This window comes from Ochlerotatus camptorhynchus, unplaced genomic scaffold (genome assembly GCF_037179485.1).
Source record: "Ochlerotatus camptorhynchus isolate MF236.1 unplaced genomic scaffold, CSIRO-AGI_Acam_v1.1 ptg000086l, whole genome shotgun sequence".
Lineage (NCBI taxonomy): Eukaryota > Metazoa > Arthropoda > Insecta > Diptera > Culicidae > Ochlerotatus > Ochlerotatus camptorhynchus.
In genome coordinates, this window is record NW_027040576.1 from 2,962,703 (window position 1) to 2,985,027 (window position 22,325).

General features: G+C 40.3%; 1 protein-coding gene across 2 annotated transcripts; it reads right to left on the reverse strand.

The window, feature by feature from the left end:
• Positions 1 to 221: 221 nt before the first annotated feature.
• Hsepi (D-glucuronyl C5-epimerase) lies at positions 222 to 22,198 on the reverse strand. 2 transcript variants are annotated; one of them, XM_065218454.1, is made up of 4 exons: positions 21,599 to 22,198; positions 7,551 to 7,713; positions 6,062 to 7,477; positions 222 to 5,891 (listed from the first exon to the last, which is right to left on the reverse strand). In XM_065218454.1, the coding sequence occupies exons 1-4, from the start codon at positions 21,653 to 21,655 to the stop codon at positions 5,740 to 5,742; spliced, it is 1,788 nt and encodes a 595-aa protein (XP_065074526.1). In that variant the 5' UTR covers positions 21,656 to 22,198; the 3' UTR covers positions 222 to 5,739. The 2 variants fall into 2 exon arrangements, with proteins under 2 accessions (XP_065074526.1, XP_065074525.1); XM_065218453.1 differs by having other exon boundaries at positions 6,062 to 7,480.
• Between the last annotated feature and the right edge of the window lie 127 nt (positions 22,199 to 22,325).

The following is a 22,325-nucleotide window of genomic DNA, read 5'->3' on the forward strand; positions in this document are numbered from 1 at the left end:
GGCTTAACCCAACTACAATTTGGAATTCATTGACCATGCTCTGCAGTTCGGGCTCTTTATAGATTGAGTCTCAAACCAGCAGTTTAACCAGCTGCTTGCTCAACGCTTATCAATGGCTTCACTTTACATGACATCGCGCAGATCAATGATGTACCCAGTGATGCAAAATATCATGACACTCACTCGTCAACGCATCAACCGACTGTCGCTGACAGAACCATGATCACCAGTAATGGTCGCTGCCCACAGGCAAATCGTAACACTCGCTGCTGGTGATGTAAAGCACAACGACAACAGTGAAAACTTCTGCAGTGCGATGATGAGAAGAAGCGAAATGACAGAAGAAAATGAAAACAATGCCTACGCATTCGAAGTTCGTCTCGGTACGTGTGAGTTGCAAACAAAGCTGGCAAAATTAAATGGAAGGTGTTGGGTACACTCACCAACTCACTCACATAAGCAAGCAAAGCAGCAACTGCTTCAAAACTAGCACAGTTGAGTGTCGTGATTGTCGGGAATGACCAGATCGGTGATGGATCAACACCGAAGACGACATTCACCAGTTGCTTTTTACTTCTTTCGTCAACTTGCTGGATGGTCATGTAGGGTGCTTCGACAAGCACATTGATAGGAATGTATTAAGCGTTACTACCATCAGCTGTTTGACGATCGTGATTGTGATAGGTCGCAACTCTGGATGTACCGAATAGGCCTTGTCCAAACGAAGCTGCAACTCCAGCTAGTGCTGTTTCGAAAGCTGTTGGACCACTGATAACATTATTAGGCCCATTCTGAGCCTAAACGCCTGAGGTGACTCGCTGTAACTAGTGAGGTAACTCTCCGTGCAACTCAAATGGAGAGTCACCTCACCCGAGGTGACAATTGTCACTTGTCAACACTTCACTGTCACCTCACCCCGCACGCCTCGCAGGATAGGCATCCTGATCACCCTGCCCTGGTCGAACTGGTGTACATACCATCGTTAATCGTTTTTGAGGAATACTCCGAAGATAACCGTACATATGGTTTCCGAAGAGTTGACTATGCTGCGGTAATGGGGTGTTTACATCAGTGCTGGTGTGCTGGTGCTAGTGAACTAAAACCGTACTAAAAAGTAGTCAGCATTTACCAGCATGAGATTTCAGGAGGAACTGAAATTCCGGCTAGTTGTTGGATCCTTTGGTTAATAAGTGTCCCTATTGTTTGGCATAAATACGTCCTCACTGGAACTTCACGCCGTTTGAACACTTCTTTAGTTGTTAACACTCCGAACACGATGCCTCCGGTAAAATGTGTAATATCAAATTAGTAAGGTTTGAAAAATTATTGCTCAGAAATTTTTCGATGAATTTTAAATCTATTGATACCGAATAAATCTTTAAAGTATGTAGTTTCAAATGACGCTAAAAGATTTGAAATACGTCAATAAATGGCTGCGCTATGATTTTTTATTATTGCGAGATTGTCGTTACACATTTTACCGGAGGCATCGTGTTCGAAGTATTAATTGAGAGCATTCTAATCCTGTACTATTCATTCGTGTATATTGTTTGGCAAGTACAATCATTCTCTCATTCCAACCCATAAAATCCCTAGACCAGACCGGGAATCGAACCCAGCTGCCTCCAGCATGGTCTTGCTTGATAGCTGCACCTTTACTGACTGAGCTAAGGGATGCCCCAAGTTTCCAGAGGCTTGGGAACTCTCGTACATGTGTCCAGTGCACAAAACAGGCGGCATAAGGAATGTACAGAGCAACAGAGCAAGTTATCTCATTATACAGCTGTTCCAAAGTATTTGAAATCATCATCAATGAGACACAATTACTCTTGTAAAAACTTCATCTCCAAGGCTCAGCACGTATTCTATCCGAAACGGTCAGTAATGACAAATTTCACCAAATTCGTGTCACCCTGTGATCGCACCATGGAGTCTGCTGGACATTTCCATACCATATGCACTGATCTCAAGGCTGAATTACGATCGAGGTGATCACTAAATTCTACTAGGCAAACTAGTGGAGTTTCTGGTACGATGATTTCTTGGTACACATCTAATCTCTCGAAACACTTTGACAAAGATAAAATGTACATGATTATCAACTGCACGACTGCGAAGACTTACACCGGATTGTGGATCGTATGCAGAGCTGGTGCTTCCGTAACTACTTGATGCTTAGCATCACCAAGTGCAACGTGATCACCTTCCACCATAAACGAAAGCCAATCAAATTTATTTATTCTATTCCCAGCCAAACTTAAGAGAAAGTTAGTCAAATCAAGGACTTGGGAGTTTCGCATTTATCTACATTCCAATGACCTCTTGAACAAAGCTAATAGGCCGAAGACTTTCACAACCCATTATGCTTGCTATTGTATCGCTCGGTGGTTCATTCATTCCTAGAGTATAGTCTAGTGCTGTCTCTTATCAGGCCTACTGAATAGCTTTGAGAGTGTAAAAAAGAAGTTTATACGTTATCTACCCTTGCGTGATGCATCTAACTTGCCATCATACTTGTACCACTGTCTCTTAATTGGAATTGAAACCGTGAAAGTAAGACTCAAGCTGTCTTCACTGTTGAGATCATTGTCGGCGAAATCTACTCCCCAGAGCAACTTCGGCACCTCTACTTCTATGCACCTAAAAGAGTGACGTGGCATTCTTTTTAGGGTGGCAAATGAAAGCATATAACCATTTATTCAGGCAATTTGAAATTTTACCTTGTTGTACTAATCGTTTAGATCTTTTGTGCTGCTCAAATTTTCCCTAAATGCAATTCTGTTCATCTAACGAATACTGCCGAATTATCAACTCAATCTCTTTATTGCTCTCTAATTTGATCAATATTAGAATTTGCATTGCGGTTGTTCTGATATCGTATGTGGATTTCAATGAACAAATCTGTAGCATAGCATAGCATAGCATAATTCAAGTTGCACACAATAAAGTTCTAAACTGATGTTAAGAAGAAGGCTCACCTTTATCCGTTACTGCAAGAAGTGATTTGGGATTAATCACTACCTCTTAGATAAAGGATGTGTCTTCTTCCAACAGTTCAGATCTGTCCTGGCCACGTCCTTGCAACTGGTGGGGATGGGGAAGGAATGTTAGTCCAACATTTACTTAAGAGAGATGCAGAGAACTCTACGACCTCTCATAAATGTCACGAGTAGGGTGAAATATTGTTAGTAGGGTCGGGTAAGCCATAGGATACGCCAAGCCGGCGATGCTAGCAGGGAATTATTTTTTTGGTCCCAAGCAAACGATTAACGTACCCCATTCTAATCGAAATTCTAGTACTACACTATGTTTGTTTTGATTCGCTATGAAAGTTTGACAGATTAGCCTTTGACCGAAGAGAGTACTAGAGCTGAGCCAAACAGTTGAACACGTTATTTCGGGACCTTCTAGTCTTAGAGTTACCTCTATGGTAATATCATAGAGGTAACTCTAAGACCAGAAGGTCCCGAAGAAACGTGCTCAACTTTTTGGCTCAGCTCTGGTACTCTCTTCGGTCCCGAGAAGAGCGTTATCAGTGATTGCGGTGGTTCAAGAAAAATTAAATAAAGCATTTCTGAAAACATGACGCTGCAAAGTCTCTAGGCCGGTCGGGTGAGATCTTTCCATTTTATCTATTTATATTTTATTTTTTGTCACTGATTTATCAAATTATCAAATGCTCTATATTGACGAATAGAGTTGCCAAATCATTCACCCTCCCACTAACACAACTCTTTCCTTCCTGTGACACCTATGAAGGTAGTATGGGTTCCCTGCACCTTCTTAAGTAGATGTTGGATTAACTTTCCCTCCCTTCCCCTGCGATTGTAAGGATGTGGCCAGGGGTATAATGCGATGCTTGTATTGTAGATTTTATTTTCGTGTGGGGAAAATCACTAATCCCAAGTGATATTTTCTGCGTCAACACTCGATATTTTCTGCAAAACGTATTAGTTGACCATTATATAGCCACCCACGATTTGTACAATCGCATATGCTATGCTATGCTATGCTCTGGTACTCTCTTCGGTCCCAAGCTAATCGATACACCCCTCGAAACATAGAAAAATCCACGAACCCCTTATTTTATCTGTCAAACTTTCATAGCGAATCAAAACAAACATAGTGTAGTACTAGAATTTCGACTAGAATGGGGTACGTTAATCGATTTGCGTGGGACCAATAGGCTAGTCAAGTAGTGAGCCAATTTAAAATCGTTAGTTGCCACTGGTTGGTAATATAACTAGTAAATAGGTTCCACCGCTGATGCTGCTCATTTACCCAAACAACGATAGTATGATACAGTTTGGACTTCAAGGAACAAATCTATACAACGGAAATTGTCCGCCACATACTAAGAAATCTCTCCAGGCGTGAAACCTACCACCTTTTGAGCATCAAACCGTGTTCGTGACGTAACGGATGGTACGGCCTTTCCGGATCGATTGCGAATTCATACTGCAGTGGGTACAGCATTTAGAGTTCAGCCAACTCCTACAAATACTGCATATTTCGTTAGGAACAACGATGTCTGATGATCAACTCTACTATTTCGACAACACATTTTAAATTCCTCACCATTCACTTGTTATTCTAACGCAATATTTAAAACCTAACAATCTATGCCCTTTTGTGCATTCGGGATTTAACGCTTTTTTAAAGTCGTGTCGTCTAAACCTCTATGTGAAGGTGCCGTTTTTTTTTTTTTTTGCATACGCTCAACGAAAACTTAAGTAAACGAATACGCACAAAAAGAGAAAGGTTAATAAATAAAAAGCAACGGTACTTTCTACAACAGATCACTGATATAGCCTACGGGTACCTAATAACGTATAATACAACTGGCTGAAAAAGAATATGTAATGTATAAGCTTAAAGCTTCTAGAAGTCAACTATCTATTCATTTACAAACACGAAAAATCGTCAACATAAGACGGCAAGAAAATTAGTTTCTTTAAGGTCTTTCTTCCCTGGTGTTATGCACCATCTTCTATCATCTTACTCTTCATTTCCTTTTACCACTGCAACTTTTTTTTTTAAATCCATGTTCGTTCCAATCATATGCTGCACAGCATTCTACTTGCTCCTAAACAACGGAAAACAATCCACAATATTTACAATACTTTCATAGTTTGCGTATGCGTGCCATTAGGTGCTTTCTTGCTGCTTCTTCTAGTTTAACGATCACAATCACTATCATTTCCAGTGTTCACTATTCTCTACTACCCTACTAACCGTGTGGTGTGCCCTAAGCTATTTCCATACTTTCACTAATTATAATAGTCTTATTCTGGTATCAAGATAATAGACGGTAGTCTTATTCCGTATGTGTGTGAGTGGTGTGAATGTGTTTGTGTATTGCACGCGTGTCTCTATAAATTCCATTGATTCTCAAGTACACACGCACACGCACATCGTACTACCAGTGTGTGTGCAACTTCTTCGGCTTCGTATCGTGGTCCTTTGGTGATAAAACTCGATAATCACTACTGCATAACAATCTGCCATTTCTTTTCAGGAATCTCCTCTAAACAGGGACACAACAATGAAGAAGTAATGTTTTCCGAAAAATGTCTTTTGTGTGTGTGAATGTTTGTGTGTTGGTTGTAATTTATCAAAGAGTACAATAATGTTTGTATTTTTCATTTTTGTTTGTTTTTGTTTCAATGTGTGTGTAAGGCATTAGGAGGAAGAGGAAGAGCCATTGTTTCTTATTGTTGCTTACATATGCTATAAACCCTAGTTGTGCTGCGCTCGCTTTCCAAGCATGTAGTTTTTCCACCGTTCGGCAGTTTGAGAGATGATCGGATCGGAATCGATCGTCGCCAGCAACAGCAGCTGATTGACGTGCGTTGCGTGGTAATCCCACCGCGCCAGGTTGGGAGCGATTCCTACGGAAAGACGTGACATGTCAGTCAAATTAATTACATTTAGAGATCGAACTTGATGGTGTTTGCCTGTGGTGGGACCGTTTGATATCTAGACCAAATGACTTCGCGTCTGAATATTAAGCAGTACCTTACCAAACCAGCAAACGGCATCAAAACCAAGCAAAACATACCTAAGGTAAAGTGCCTCAGATCGTAACTCGTTCCGGACCCGGTATCGAACAGCAGTAGCATTTTCTTGAGCGAAATCATGCCCTGCTCGAACAGCGACGCTGCCTCATTCGAATGGTTCGCCGGTGCCGTCGAGTTCAGATCGTACAGCCCCAACAGCGAGTAGATGAATCCATTCAAAACGAAAGACGGCGGTGTCGTTGGGTATTCCTCGTACCAGGCGTACTTGCCGAGGAATGTTGCCAGTACTCCACCCTGATATGATGGTATCCGGAACAGCTTCAACCCATCCAGTGCCGCCCTTAGGTACCGCTTGTCACCCTTCGAGTGATGATACGCCCGAGCCAGCAACGATATTGCATGTCCCTGCGACATCGCCGAGTACCATCCTCGCGACAATTCCCCAAAACCCACTCCCAGCTTCCGCCGCACGGGAATCGGCCAACCACCGGTATTCTGATCCTGATGGCGAATCAACCACTCCGCCGCATCGTAGAAATGACCGATATGTTCACTAGTCGACAACGTTAGATTGTCAAAGCTTCCGTTTCCAAGAAACGAAACTTCCACTACCTTCAACTCAGTTCGTCGCATCTTCCTCCGCTTCTCAGTATTGATATACTGCGGTAGACCTTTCTGCAAATCCACAAATAGATCTCTCGTCAACCTTCGCCAGGTCGAAGTACTATTGTGCCCAATCCCATAGTAGATATTATCATCCTGCACGCTCATCATCAAATCCGCCAATATGAAGATAACATTGTACAACTTTTGCGTCTCCCGATTTTGCAACGTCACCGTAAAGCTCGAATTTGGCCTCAGCAGTAGATTCACACTCAACACCAAATCCAACACGTGATCCATCGGCAGCGTTATCGCACTGTCAAAATGCTTCCCCGTCGAGAAATGTACCACCGTCGTGTCCTTATCCTTGACATATGACCGGCTGAGTGAACTGTTCTTCGGTATCCTCCACTCGGCCAGGTCCTTCTCACCATCCTCCACCACCTTCCGCCTCGGTTCCGGTTCCGTCAAATTCTTACTATAGTGAGACAGTCCAAACTGCGCAATCTGGGTCGCGTAGAAATAGCCCTGACTTTCCCATTGCGTCGAAATTGGAACCCCGTCGATAGCACTGATACACTTGACCCGGTCCCGCATCTCCACATTGTAGTTTTCAAAGTACATGAAAATCCCCTTCGGATCGTACACCCCTTTCGGCTGGTTCACCTTGCCATAGCTGTGGGACCAGTCGAACCGCTTCGCCCCGTCCACCGTATTGAGCGAACCGTACACTTCGAAGTACTTGCTCAGGAACGAAAATGGCAGATAGATCTCGTCACCTTCGCGCCGGCACCCGATCGTATACTCCTGATTGATGACGCAGTCGATTTCCTCCGCCAGCTCCAGTTGATTGTCTACTGAAAGATGGGAATAATATGCCATTATTGAACCACCCTATGTCTGACTTGCCGTGATATAGGTACATACCATTCTCGTATCGATGGTTCCACTTTGGGACTAAGCCGCGGGCGAACGGCAGGTCGCCACCGCAGTTTGTCCACAGAGTGAACGTGATCAGGAACACGGCGAAGCACAGGCATATTAGCAGAAACTTCAGGTTGAGCCGCATCATTACAAGAAAGAACCTTGTCTGGAAAAGAAAGTGGAGAACTTGAGCATTAAGAAGAATAAGGGATCCATAAGCAAAGGATGGCAGGTGTAAAATTGCAGTTGGAATGTAATAGCAAGGACATTGTCGGAAGAGTTTTTGTTTTAGTTTTTTCAACGTTTGGACAACTAAAACCAAAGTTAAGAGCGATGTAAGGGATATAAATTTAAGCCGTGAGTGAGAGAAAATTTTGCGAAGAAATCTAAGGGCACCGGTGGCATTCGAACCCACAATCCACAATTCCCATTCAGTATACGGGTGCATTGCCAATTATATACGATATAGTGTATGCAACGGTGGACCTATGGTCTTCGGACGTAGGGGAAAGTGGGGCAGTTTGGCCACATTAAGAAAATCAACACTAATGATATCAAATTCAGTTGAAAATTCGAATGATTTTTAACCAAATTGATAGCCCTATTTAAGTTATGAATACATATTAAATACTAAAAGTAAACTTTTGAATCTTTTGAAAGAAGATTTAAAAATTGTTCGTTTTGTTACCGAAATAAAACCGTTGCGGTAAAATGAGCACCGAGATAAGCACCCTATTGGGTTGGTCTGAGTGTCCTAGAAAACAACTGTAAGAATATTATGTTTTCATGAGGATTTAAGAAGGGTCAACAATGAACAGTTTTAACACAAACAGATTTAAAAACAACAATTATTTTCGGTAGAATAAAAAACAAACAAGAAGTTCTGCCTATTTAAGGCTATATTTTTTCAATCTTGTGAATTACTTTTTTACCAAAGCAGCTGCTTCAAAACGTGATTTTTATGATACAGTCATATTAATAAAAGAAATAATGCTTACTTAAAGAATTTAAGTAGAAAATGTTTGAAATATCAGTGGTGCTCATATTGCCCCGAAAAGACTCAAGTAATATTTTGCTAAAAAAAACTTTGATGTTTAATGAAAACTAGAAAAACATCGTGTCATATCAGAAACCAATGACAACTTATATAGCTGCTGAAGGAATATTAACGATAAGTTATAAGAAACTACTGAAAAGTATTTTTTACACCAAAATTAAATTGATAGTTCCAGAAGGCTTCAAAATTAAGCCTGCAACAGATTTTTTTTAAATATGTTCAATAAGTTGATTTTTAAGCGGGTGGCCACATTAGCGAAATTGCCCCACTTTCCCCTATTTGGCTAATGACATTTCAGTTTCATACATTTTCTGGCCAAACTGGGTACCCGACCAACCGTTCGTGAAACTTCTTCAAAGTTCTTAATATAGAAATAAAGGTTTATTGTCGGCAATTCTTTACTTTAAATTTTCTATGATTTCGATGTACACATTTAAAAATCTTTATTGATCGATACTTACATTTAAGATTATTTCTTCATCGGTCAGATGATAGTAATCTATAAAGGTACCATACTAAATTTCTTTTAATTTCGATATGTCACATGGACTTTAGTATTCTTTACAAATATTCATCAATAAATATTTAAATACTGATATCATCATAACTTTGAACTTTGACAAAGAACAACAAAGATTGCCATCGATGCACATTTATAATCTCCTTGTTATCGATTTGCATCGCTGGTTAAAGAGAGTTCGAGACATACCAGGTGACAGATGGCAATGTTTATATTATTTATCGACACATTCGGCATTTAATCGGAAGAAGCAATCTACCGGTAAATGAACGAGAAGACCGATAGCCACGTTGCAGCAAATGTTTATCTTTATAGTTCTTCAAGTTTTTGTCTATATATATATTTAATAACCCGTGATAGCATGCGTGGTGGGATTCTCGGCATTTGGAACCCAATGAGGAAAATTGATACCTTTTTGACCTCTATTACACCTACATGGCTGACTGGTTGATGGTTATGACAAATAAATATTGAGTTCATGTATGAAAAGATTTACAGAAATTTCAATACATCACATACTAGAGTGTGTTTGCCTGTCGTTGATAAGCTCATCAGCAGCAGCCGTGGACCCAAGGATAAGCAACCAACAACGAAAGCAGTACACCCCATATGGTATGGGATCGAAACTAGAAATTATGCAGTTAACCACAAATAAAATCAGCAGTTGTGTATCGATATTTTGATTTTACAACAGAAATCGATATTTTGATCTGGCAACACAATCGATATTTTAACATTGGTAACGATTGGTAGCAATATTTTGAGAAAGATCTTTATAAACGATTCACGATTAGACTTTTAGCATCTTTACAATTATTCATGAAATGGTGACGATCGCTATCGATTTTTATTATGAATGGCTGTACGATGTATAGAAAATTAAAGAAAATTAACGAAATGGTTGGTCGGGTAGAGCCCATAGCAAGACTCCTGAAAAATATATTTTAAATTTAATCAATGTAGGGAGAGGAGGGGCATAGTGAACAGGTGAGGCATAGTGAGCATCCCGCAGTTTGGCCCTGGATCTCTAGCTGCATAAAACAAATCAACTGGTAGTAGGTTCAATATCATTATGATATTGATCCTACCACCAATAAATTTGTTCCGAACGGCCGGAAGTCCAAGCTGGTGCACCGAATGCTCACCATGCCCCACCTGTTTACCCCTATTTCTCGTAAATGATTCGTGCTAGACACTTTTTGAACTTTTTAAGGCGCACATTTTGCTGATATTTACGCGCTATAAGCTATTTTTGCAAACAATTAAGTGTTTTCGACCGAAAGTGTATCAAAATTGCTTCTGAACGTATTTCGCGGTTGGGTGTGGTGAAATTCGTGCATTCCCGGTTGATTTTCAGTGGAAATTCCATATCACAAAACTGCTCACCGAGTTCCTTTTTTTTGCCGTTCGAAGATGACGGGTCTGCTTTCGCGAGAGTGACGTTTATTGCCACCGTTTCTTTGCACGGGTGTGTTTTTGTAACCAGCGGTGTGTAAGTGTGCCTGTGATTTTCATTGCCTACCGGGAGGCCGGTTCACTGTGTTCGGATGTTACGCTTTCGACTTGATGTTCTATTGAGAGTCTCGTCACCGTGTACGAGTTTGAACACGGTCCGGTTGGTAAATTAGCTGGGGATAGTGCTGGTAATGTGTCCACCGCGAGTTTTGGTGGTGATTCGGTGGCCGACGTTGCTGTGAATCAGCGAGTTTACGGCGTGCAAAAGTGCTCGTTTACTGGTCTCTCGCCAGTGTCGGAGATTGTTAGCAAGCTGAAGGAAGCCTCGCTGGATACTCCCAAAACTGGACGGGCGGTAGCTGGTGGCCGTGAACGGTTCCTGGGGAAAGCACTAGACGAAAACCTCCTCCCAGATGGCCATGGCAATGCAGGAAGTATTACAACAAAGGTAATTTCTATTAGATATTTTTGCAAACAGTGACAGATAGCTGACATGAAGCTCAAGTGAAGGTGCCGGGCAAAGGACAAATGGTAAGTTACAAATTCGCTACTGTCGTTGTCGTCTTATTCGCCATCGTAGTCGCCGTAGGCAGTACCGTTAAGTATACTTAAAATTAACCATCAACCGCTGAAACTATATAAATTATCGCGTATTTCTGTTGTTCATTACATACCAAGTGAAATGCGAGAACGTAATTTCATTTAAATAACTTCTTTAACCAGGGCTTAAACAATCGTCACGTCGGTCATAGCTTGCTATGATTGCCTGAACCATGCGTAAAGAGCAAATCGAAACATTGAACATCGCGTGAAAGTGGTGATTACTGAAGGCCCAAGTACTCTTTCGTAGCTTTAAGTTTTAGTATTTCAAAGATCGTCCGTTGCAGTAGCTTGCTTACTGAGCAAAAAAAACGCAGTCCCAGGTCCTTTCATATTAAAAATGTATGGTAATATCGCTTGTTTATCGTGTATTTTGTAAAACTTTTCGTTGTCGTCGGTGCCGGGTTTGAATACTTATAACAACTTGAATAACGATATGATGTGATATGAGGGGATGGGTGGCCTTAGAGCAACCGTTTTTGCTTACTGAGCAGAACATCATGAGTCTAATCTCAAGCTCATTCACATTCAAGATTCGTCAATCGTTTTATTTGTTAACATGACTACATGGTAATAACAGCAACTCGATGATTAAAAAGGAGCTCGTCTACCTAGTGGTAAACGTTTTTGCTTACTGAGCAGAAGACCGTGGGTTCAATCCCAAGCTCCTCCGCGTCATATGATCGTTAGGACATGAATTCAGCTTATCGTTTACCAAAACGAACCCTGCAAAAACATGACCACCAGTCAGGCCCCTGTCTGTGATGTTGCCTACTGTCAAACGTATAGGATTGATATGGGGTTGCCAGCCTCCTGGTACCAGCCATGATGAGCGTTGTGGAGACAACGAACTGCACACTACATTCTCGACGATATCGGTCCTTTCCGGGTGATGGTCGGTTATCCACCCTTTTTGCGGACTAATAGGAGTGCTTTTGAGGACATTAAGTTTTTGTCATCTTGTTACTTTTCATGTTGCATGAATGCGGTGACAATTACCCAAGGTCTGACCCAACTAGCAATAAGTCCAATTAGGTTTATTTTATGGAACATTTCTGGGGGCACCAGAACATGATCGGGAAAGCTTGTGTGACCGTGGACTGTCAAAAAGGCCATTACCGGCTGAATTTTGTAAAATCATGAAGTTTGATGCGTTGCACGACGGGTTTGAAATCTTGTTGAGAATTGGTCACTTCCCCGAGGGCACTGGTACATTCCTATGATGGCCAATGTGACCGTGGTCTCTTAATGTCGCACAACGGGTTTTGATTTTCGTCTAGAATTGGCCAGTTCCCCGGGTGCACCGGAACATGCCCAAAAGGGCTAGTGTGACCGTGGACTGTCAATATGGCCATTACCGTCCAAGTTTTGTAAAATCATGAAGTTTGATACGTCGCACGACGAGTTTTAATTATTTTTGATAATTGACCACCAGGCTTGATGGAGCCTCGCTCGCGAGTTTGAAATGAGCAGAGCGTAGCATTTTTTTGAGGAATAGAATGCCTACTGCCAAATAATTAGGTTTTGCACCGTCGGGGTTAACCTCAATCTGATGACAGTTCAGTGGTACTGTTTACGTGGACTTAGTCGATTTTTTCTTGGGTGGATTTTCTCGAAAAAATTTCAGACTGTATTGAGATGTATTGTGTTGGAGTGTTCGACTGTGAGGTTTTACAATAAACAGTTTCGGCTTGGCAGTCTGGCAATCACTCAATCAGAACAAATTAATTTTGTAATTTGTCCCTACGTTTCGGTTACGTAAACCACATTTCTGCAATGTCCACGAGCAACATCCTTTCAACGCGCTGTTCACGCAGAAAAAAATATTTTAAACGTAATAATATTTGACGTAAATTTAATAAGAATTTCATTTTGTTTTGGCTGCAAAATGAAATCATTATTATTTCAACAATCCAGTATCTTTGTTTTTAAAAACCCATGGATTGTTAAATCAAAAAGAAAATCTTTTTGAATTTACAAGAGCTTTTATGGTTTTGACGTAAGCTGTCAAATTTGGCAGCTGGGTCAACAAAAAATATGTTTGTTTTTAAAAGAGATTTCTTGTTGATTCAATCATATTTATTTTATTAAGCCTAAAAATATACGCAGTAGAAATAAAAATATGTTTATTGATTCAATTTTTAATAATTTGCGATTATTTTTATGTTTTGTTTTCTATTTGTTACCAACAGAATTACAATTAAATTAAAAAAAAAAACTTTCTGATGCATAAAATCTCTCCGGTTCATGAGTTAATGGGTCGATAGGTAGGGTCCAGGTGTGGGAGCGGCCTTCCTGGCGTTGGGAGCAATGGTACTCAGTACTGAAAATAAGATCGACGGAAAAAATCAAGGAAAAAAAGAAAAACTGTTTATATTTTGCAACAGCAGCATACTTACTTACCTCTAGAGCTGAATCAAACGAGAATTTTTTTGTTATTGTTTACATTTTTGTCCGGGTTTTTACGAGGGAATGGTTGGTAGTTATTTTTGCATTCATGGCCCGGGGAATTGACACAACAAATAAATGTTAAATTAAAATTAACTATTGTTGGCTTGATAAAAGAATATTGTTATTTTTACAATAGTTGCAGTTGAAGAGTGGCTTATGAAAACAAAAAGAATCTTATTTTGAATTTATTTGAATAAATATTATCGAAACAATAAAATGCAATATAATTTCAACCGGAATTGTTTGTGTAAATACAAATAAAGTTTTTTTTTGGTTCAATGCAAACAATTTTCTGTCCGTGTTCCTCGACAATTTTCAAGTTAAAATTTGGAAATTTTAAAATATATATTTTTCGAAAAAACGACTAAGTGCTTGTAAATAGTACCACTAAACTGTCAAATAGGTTCAGCCGATTAACACTAAGTTCATTTGTGACGTCACGCTGCAGTACCTAATTCCACTGAGCTTCAGAGCTTGCGAGCGAAGGGGGATAAAATCAGAGTAAGGTTTGCTGCCATTCATGTCCATGTTTTCTATCACACGCTCTTCCCACAAACGAAGTGACAGACGACTACACTGTACACAAACATCATCCTCTGATCGAATGAAACCTCAGCCCATTCAAAGCAAAACACCGAAATCGCTTTTTCGAATCCTAGCTGCAACCGGATGACGGTTGTTTTGAAATCAGATGATTTTCCTCTCGAATACAGGATGAAACTTGTTATGAGAAGGGATAGGGCCTTCAGTTGAAATGCGTAATGCTCTCTGCAGAATGACTGTCATACTTAATGGAAATGCATATGGTATTGGTTCAGCCCCATAAAGCAAATCATTCAAAACGATGATGTAAATAATTCTATCGAACGTCATTTGCTGATCTGAGCTGACAAACGAGGTGGAAGCATATGCATCGCTATCAGAGCTGTTACGAAAAAAGGTAATGGATGAAAACCAATGTTTGGCTAATTCGTGGTGGAGGAGGTTTTCTCCACCACGAAATTTTTTTGTATCCATAATGGAATGGCTTATTATGGCTATTCAGTATGGAATTGTAGATAAACAAATTATAACTAATTAAAAGCACTTGCATGTCACACTATTCTTAAATGTTTGTCCTCTGAGTGCCGTATGCTTTATAGCTAATTTTCAAACGAAAATCATCCTGTATTTGGATGAGAGTCATATGGATGTTCATCATCTGACGACGAATTCAACCATAAGAAAATCATCCGAAATTCGAATGCATATTGTTAAAGGGCTCGAGCAATGCAATAATCATTCGAAGTATTGCGGGTGTTTTCGTTCAGTGTACCTGGCGAAGAAATCAATTAAAATAATGTGGTTCGCTGTAATAGAATTTTCTTGGAAGCTTGTGCCATCATCCACCAGATGGGATAGTATTTTTGTTTTGGTTTTGCACAAAGTTCACACAATCAACAATGATTTTTTGACAGTGTGCAAAGAGTGTATCATTTTCTCATTTTTTTATGCATTTCAGTTTTGAGTAGAGTGAAAGAGATAGAACCAAAACATTCTAGTACATTTGGTGAAAATGCTAGTTCAATCCAGTAGTAGTGTTGCCATGTGGTACAATCCAGTAGTAGTGGTGTTGCCATTTGGTACACTGAAAAATTGCAATAGCAGGTTATTTAGTCACCAAAGTTTTCGAGCCGCTCCGTCTGTCACTTCGTTTGTGCTCTTACTCTCACTATGGGTGAACTCTGAGCTTCTTGCATCGAACAAAAAAGTCATCCGGAGTCTCGTCCGGAGTCTCGAAAAATGCACCTCACGTCAAATCATCCTCTCTCTCGAGGAGTTTTTGTTTACTCCTTCCATATTCCTGCCGCCACTCACTCGAGGTTAGGGCTGGTTAAACTCGCAGGACAAGAGTATTTTAAAACGTCCAGTGAATTTGAGGAGTTTCAGCAAACCTGTTGACCACTTCACCGAGGGCGCCAGAATATTTCCGGGATGGCCAATGTGTCCCTGATACATCTATAAAGTCATTACTGGCCAATTTTCGAAAAATCGTAAAGTTTGATATGTCGCACAACGGGTTTCGGTTCTTGTCAAGAATTGAGAATTGGGTACGTCATTGGAGGCACTGGAATATGCTCGAGAGGGTATGTGTGACCGTGGACTGTCAATTACCGACTGAATTTTGTAAAATCATGAAGTTTGATGTGTCGCACGACAGGTTTTAAATCTTGTTGAGAATTGTTTACTTCCCCGACGTCACCGTTAAGGCCCAAGCGGAATGACAGCGGAAGCGGAACGGCAGTGGCAGCGAAAAAGCCCGATCTGAGTAAGCGTATTTGTCGGATTGAAAGCTAGTTAGTATCAAATCGACTTCGGTTAGACATCTTGATGTCATTTGTGACAACTGTCAAACTTTCCGCTTCCACCCACATTGCGTTTGGGCCTTTACATTTCTAGGGCCAATGTGACCGTTGACTCTCAATAAGGCCATTACCGGTCGAGGTTTGAAGTTTGATGTAGCACAACGGGTTTTGCATTTTGTCGAGGATTGACCACTTCCCGCACCGGAACATGCCCGGAAGGGCTAATGTGACCGTGGACTGTCAATATGGCCATTACCGGCCAAGTTTTGTAAAATCATGAAGTTTTATATGTCGCATGACGGGTTTTGGTTCTTGTTCCTGATGATTCCTGGTTTTCCGGTTTTTTTTTTTTTTTAAGATAGTAGTCGTCTGAGAGTTAATAGTTGAAAAATATAATTATTTAAATGGTTTCATTTTTCTTCCTTTCCGAAAAAGTTGCGCCACAGAAATCTGTAATTGATTTATACAAAAAAAGACAAACATCCACAGATTTCTCATAGAGGTTTTAGGGACATACTGAACTCGACCCTAAGCTACTACCAGCACAGACAAACAGACATAACACTCGAAAGTTGTTCATCGAACAAGCATTTAACGGTCAATTTAAAAGTAACTTAGTTGGTAGTACCGCCACCAGTGATGGCGCGCATAGTCAATTCTCTTGCGTTTGACGTTTACATACTACCGCCATCTGTTCAGCGTAGTGCCCACCACAGTGTACTCAACATATGACGGTAATGCTTTAGCGACGATGTTTTACAGTGAGAAATATTCAATGTGTTATGTCTGTTTGTCTGTGCTACCAGTAAAAAACTATAAGAGATAGAAAATTGATTGCTTGATCTAAGATGCTGGAAAAATGTATTTGCTTTTGTGAGATACGCGCACGCTAAGTAGATAGAAATAAGCGGCGCTGGTGGTGTAGTGGTAAGCCTGATTACCTCTCACCCCAGCAGGCCTGGGTTCAATCCCAGTCTGCGCCACCGGGATGTTCTGAGGCATAACACCTCTGATCACGCCCTCCTTCGGTAGGGAAGTAAAGCCGTTGGTCCCCGGTTCATGAGTTGATGGATCGATAGGTAGGGTCCAGGTGTGGGAGCTGCCTCCCTGGCGTCGGTAGCATTGGTTGGTGCTCAGCACGGAAAACAAGATCGACGGAAAACAAAATCAAGGAAAAAAGAAAAGTAGATAGAAACAAGATTGATGAAGATTTTAAAGATTTTCTGCAAAAAGGTGGAAAGCGATGTTAGTAGATGGCTATAGATGCAAGAGATGAAAAAGGATTTTTCGTGTTTTGATTCGCTTGTGTGAGATTTTTTAACCATCCAAAATTGAGATTTAGATGTGTTGCACCCCCAGATACAATCGCATATCTGTCCCATATGAAAAAAGTTTTCATTGAGAAAATGGCAGTGAACTCACCGACAAACCGACATGAATGACCATAACAAAAACAATAAAATTTCAGGCATAACATCTGATACCGACACAAAAGCTTTTGTAAATAAACTTTTTAAGGCCCTTTACATACATCGAAGTACCACAGACAAACAGACATAACACTCGCAAGTTGTTCATCGAACAAGCATTTAACGGTCAATTTAAAAGTATCGTAGTTGGTAGTACCGCCACCTGTGGCGCGCATAGTTAATTCCCTTGCGTTTGACGTTTACACACTACCGCCATCTGTTCAGCGTACTACCCACCACACTGTGTTCAACAGATGGCGGAAATGTTTTAGCGACGATGTTTTATAGTGATAAATATTCAATGTGTTATGTCTGTTTGTCTGTGGAAGTACGTTCACGCAAACCAACAACATTATCGGATAGGGGCAACTCTGATCTTTTCGAAAGTGGTATTGGTTTGCGTGGGCGTACTTTGGTTCGCGTGTAAAGGGTCTTAAAAAGTATGTCTACAAATGCTTTTGTGCCGTTATCAAATGTTACGCCTGATTTATGACTAAAGCACTCTACTGACATCTGGCTCCATAGAGATTAGTGACGTTTAACGCACGCACACTAGCGGGTGGATCGCTGTGTAAAGTTGTTTATTATTGTCCTCTGGATAACCTAAAAAATGTATGATATTAGATCTGTCAAAATGAGTTTGACAGCGATTTGTTATGTATTTTCCTCGGATATTCACTAACACGCTCTCATATATCGTACCAATACAACTGGACGTGAAAATCTCTATATTCGCGGGACATGTTTAGCTAAGCCATGAACCCGCATGCAAAAGTTATAAATTGATTCGTGTCTGATCTATTCTGGACAAATTATTTGTTATTATTATTATCTAGATCAAAAATCCTATGTAATCCTATGACAGTTCGGATCACTGCACATTTAAATCGGCCGTTTACAATTTTCGGGCATAAGTCAGAATTAAGTCACCGACAAACCGTCTTGAAACTTAAACTTAACTCTTGATCGAGAATCCATAACGGCGGATTCAAATGTGCAGCGATACCATCTGTCAAAACAATAGAAATTTTTTATCTAGATAAACAGACAGATGTCAGTTTTGTGCTTTGATCAGAAATGTGATGATACTTTGTATAGTCATTCATGTCGGTTTGTCGGTGATTAAGTGTCATGTCGGTTTGTCGGTGGTGAACTTACAAAGCGCAATATTTGAAAAATTAGAGTAATCTTTTTTTCGAGCTAAAATCAGTTGCAATGTAGCTTGCATGTTTTGTTATATCGACGAGCAATATGGCAATTGCCCTCTTCATTCGAGCAACTAAAATAACGTTTACTACCACTCGAACTTCGAAATACTTTGAGATTTTTCTTCTAGAACCACGAGAAAAGTAGCCAAAATCTCGCGTCACTTTTCAAATCGACCAATGTAACAAATGTAAACAAACCGAGTTAAGCGATACAAACTGTTGCTCTTCTATCATTGTATGTCATACAAAAACATCCATCCAAATTCACTTTCATTTATTTAAGATAATCATAGGTAAAAAATTGTCCAATGTACAGTTTGAAATGATGGGTACATGATTGTTACTTCGGTCATTCGGACTGCCTAACATGATTGGTGCTCATTTTTCAAAGGCGGGGCCAATCTAAAGTTAGGTACTATACTCTGAAATCTGTGCAAGGGAATCTAGTATCATGTAGACAAAACGTCCAATGTAACACTCATTGATTATGTCATTGAGAAAAATCGTCCAATGTAACATGTCCGATGTACAACTCTACTTGTCAAAACGTCCTATGTGGTTTTTTCTATGTTGTAGCATGAAATTCAAAGTAAAATTGTGATTTTACCGTTTCTTCTGAATTTTCAACTTTATTATACACTGGCTACATTAAAAATAGTATTGCAAAATGTATTGTTTCTAAACAGTTAAATTAATAATCTGTCGAACTTCAACTTCGATTTTCTCAAAATGGTGGATATGTTACATTGGTCTATTTGAAAAGTGACGCGAGAAATGTGTGCTTTTTTTTCTGAGGGTGCAACACATCTAAATCTCAATTTTGGATGGTTGAAAAATCTCACACAAGCGAATCAATACACGAAAAATCCTTTTTCATCTTTTGCATCTAAAGCCATCTACTCACATCGCTTTCCATCTTTTTGCAGAAAATCTTTAAAATCTTCATCAATCTTCTTTCTATCTACTTAGTATGGGCGTATCTCACAACAGCAAACAAATTTTTTCCAGCATCTTAGATAGAGTCGCCCCCCCCCCCCCCCCCCGGTTTTTTACCACTGAAACTGCTTGACAAAGTGATCCATTCAAAAAGCAGCGTCTGTAACTGGCCTCTGGACGATTGAATATCATAATAGGACTGATATGCGATTACTTTGATGGGACACCTGACTTGATGTTGTTTTCACATTTTTCATGATCAAAGTCCGTTGTTTTATCACATCAATATTAATAGTGGATAGCGTTGTTATCTCAAAATTGACGAAAATCCATATGGAACTGACATGCGATTATAGGCAGTAAGATACTCTATTAGGGGAGCTATCAATTCTTTAGTTATGCATGTTTTGGAATAATCCAAGCTTTTTTATTACACCGAATTTGTTTTTGATTCACGTCCAACCTGGATCAGATATCAAGATTGGATCTGCCTGTTTTCTGACAAACGTCAGTTTGATCGTTTTTAAACCTAGATACCTCAGATCGAGGTTAGCACTGACAGAAAGTTAGGAATCAGTTCCAACCCGCATAGTAAAAAAATCGCTTAATTCATTTAAAAATCGAGACAAAAGTCTATGTAAAATCCATTGAGCTCAGAAAAAGTAGCTCTGTCAGATACGGCATGATAATCGCTTCTCAGTATCTTCTCTTAAAAACTGATAGACGGTAGGTACATAATTCAAAATTAACAAACCCAATTAATTTAAAGGAAACCCTTAATCTGAGAATAGCTTCTAGGAAGAATTCCGAGCGCATTTTGGTGTATCGTATGAGAAAAGGCTTCCGTAAATTTTGTTCCTAATCATAGTTCCTAGTTGCTTCTCTCTATTACCGTTTTTTTTGTGATTCAGTTACAACCTGGAACGAGGTTTCAAGATTATGTCGGCCAGTTTCCTGACAAACGTCAGTTTGATTATTATGTATTTAAACCTACATACCTCAAGTTGAGGTTCGCACTGATAAAAAGTTCGGCTTCCAACCAAAAACAACAAATTCGCTATACATATATCATAGGAAGACAGAACTAAGCTGCTCATTTTTTACCACATTTTGCGATAAACCCGGCAGCAACTTTTCCAATCACGCAAAACTTATCAAAAGGTGACAAACCTAAAAGAAGCTCATTTATAATTAAAGTAACAAACGACAGCACGAAAAATCATAAAATGGCCCAAGTCTCGAGTCATAAATCATCATCAACACAGTGCGCACATGTATCAAAACAACGATTTTTTTTTCGATTTTCTCGTCATCTCCCTTCCGGCCCACCGGCGGCGCACCGGTCCCGGCATGATTTTCCTCACTCACTTTGCAGTATTTTCTTTCGTCCTCCCAAGGCAGTGTAGGAGGAAGGAAACGAACATGAATAAATCAATGATGTGATGTGAACCCAGAGCAACGTTGCAGAGAGCAGTGTTACCTGAAGAGGAACATTTTTATTGGACCAAAAGGAAAGGATGTATTCTGCATACACGTAGGTAGTACCTGCACCAGAACCCAGAGACTGCGAAGGGAAGGGCGACCTTTTCCTTGGGTATTAAATCTAACGCTACCAAATTTAAAAATAACTGTGTAATGTGCTACATATTTCAGTAATAATCTCACTCGTTAGTCATCACTTTATTTTATTACCGCAAATTTTGTACCTGAAAGGGGCGTTTTCAATGTACGTCTCTGTCACAAACGAGAAGAACCGGAAAACTTGAAATGACACTTGACAACTTCCTAGCCTTGGGATAATCGTTTCACTTGCAGAATGGCAAACCGAGACTGACTTCCGACGTAAATCTAAAAATAGAGTTCATCTAATTCAGATAACACCATCGCCGACTGTTCCAGTTTCTTCGAAAACACTGTTTCTTATGATTGATGGTCACGGATCATAAGCGCAATATAAATAAAAATATTATTTCCCCTACACCAGCTAGTAGCAAGAAACAGTATACTCACTTTGTGATGGTGAACTGGAGCGCTAAAGCCGTTCCTCAGTGTGTTGATGGAGGTCATCGAGAATCGCAAATCCAACCCGTTCCCGTCGATTTTGCAATCACTTTAGCAAATGACGATTCCGCGGCAACATTTCACTCCGGCTAAAATCATTTTCCTCACGAGTAAACTCGGCAACTCCGTCACAAATCGATTGCGATTCCGCCCTCCTGTTTCCTTGTCACCTACTCCGACGGCGATGCGTGTCCTGTTTTTACCTCTACACCTTCGGTGTAAAAACTCTTGTAAACAAAAATCGTCCTTACTCTTACTGCTTCTGCAGCAGAATGTCGTCTCCCCAGGGCAGCAAACTCGAAACCTGACTCGTCTTCCCCGACTCACTCCACGGAAACGGAACCAATCAACGCTACCCCCGGCACACATTCGACATCACTAACCGATCAACCGCCGCGATTTGGGAAGAAAAACAGGCAAACTTTTCCAACCACTTCCGGAATCCTGCGAACTGCGTTTTTCCTGCGGATCGAAACACTTTTTTTTACTACCAACTTCCTTGACGTTTTGTGTTGTTTTCTTCTCGGGTCCGGATTACGGATCGATTCCATCCAGGCGCAGACCCAGGCTAGTCCGCAAACGATGTTTCCTTCTCGCTCACACAAAGCTCGAAGGCTTGCGAGGAACAAGGAAGCAAGAAACAACAAACACAACAAATGGACCAGTACAAATGAAA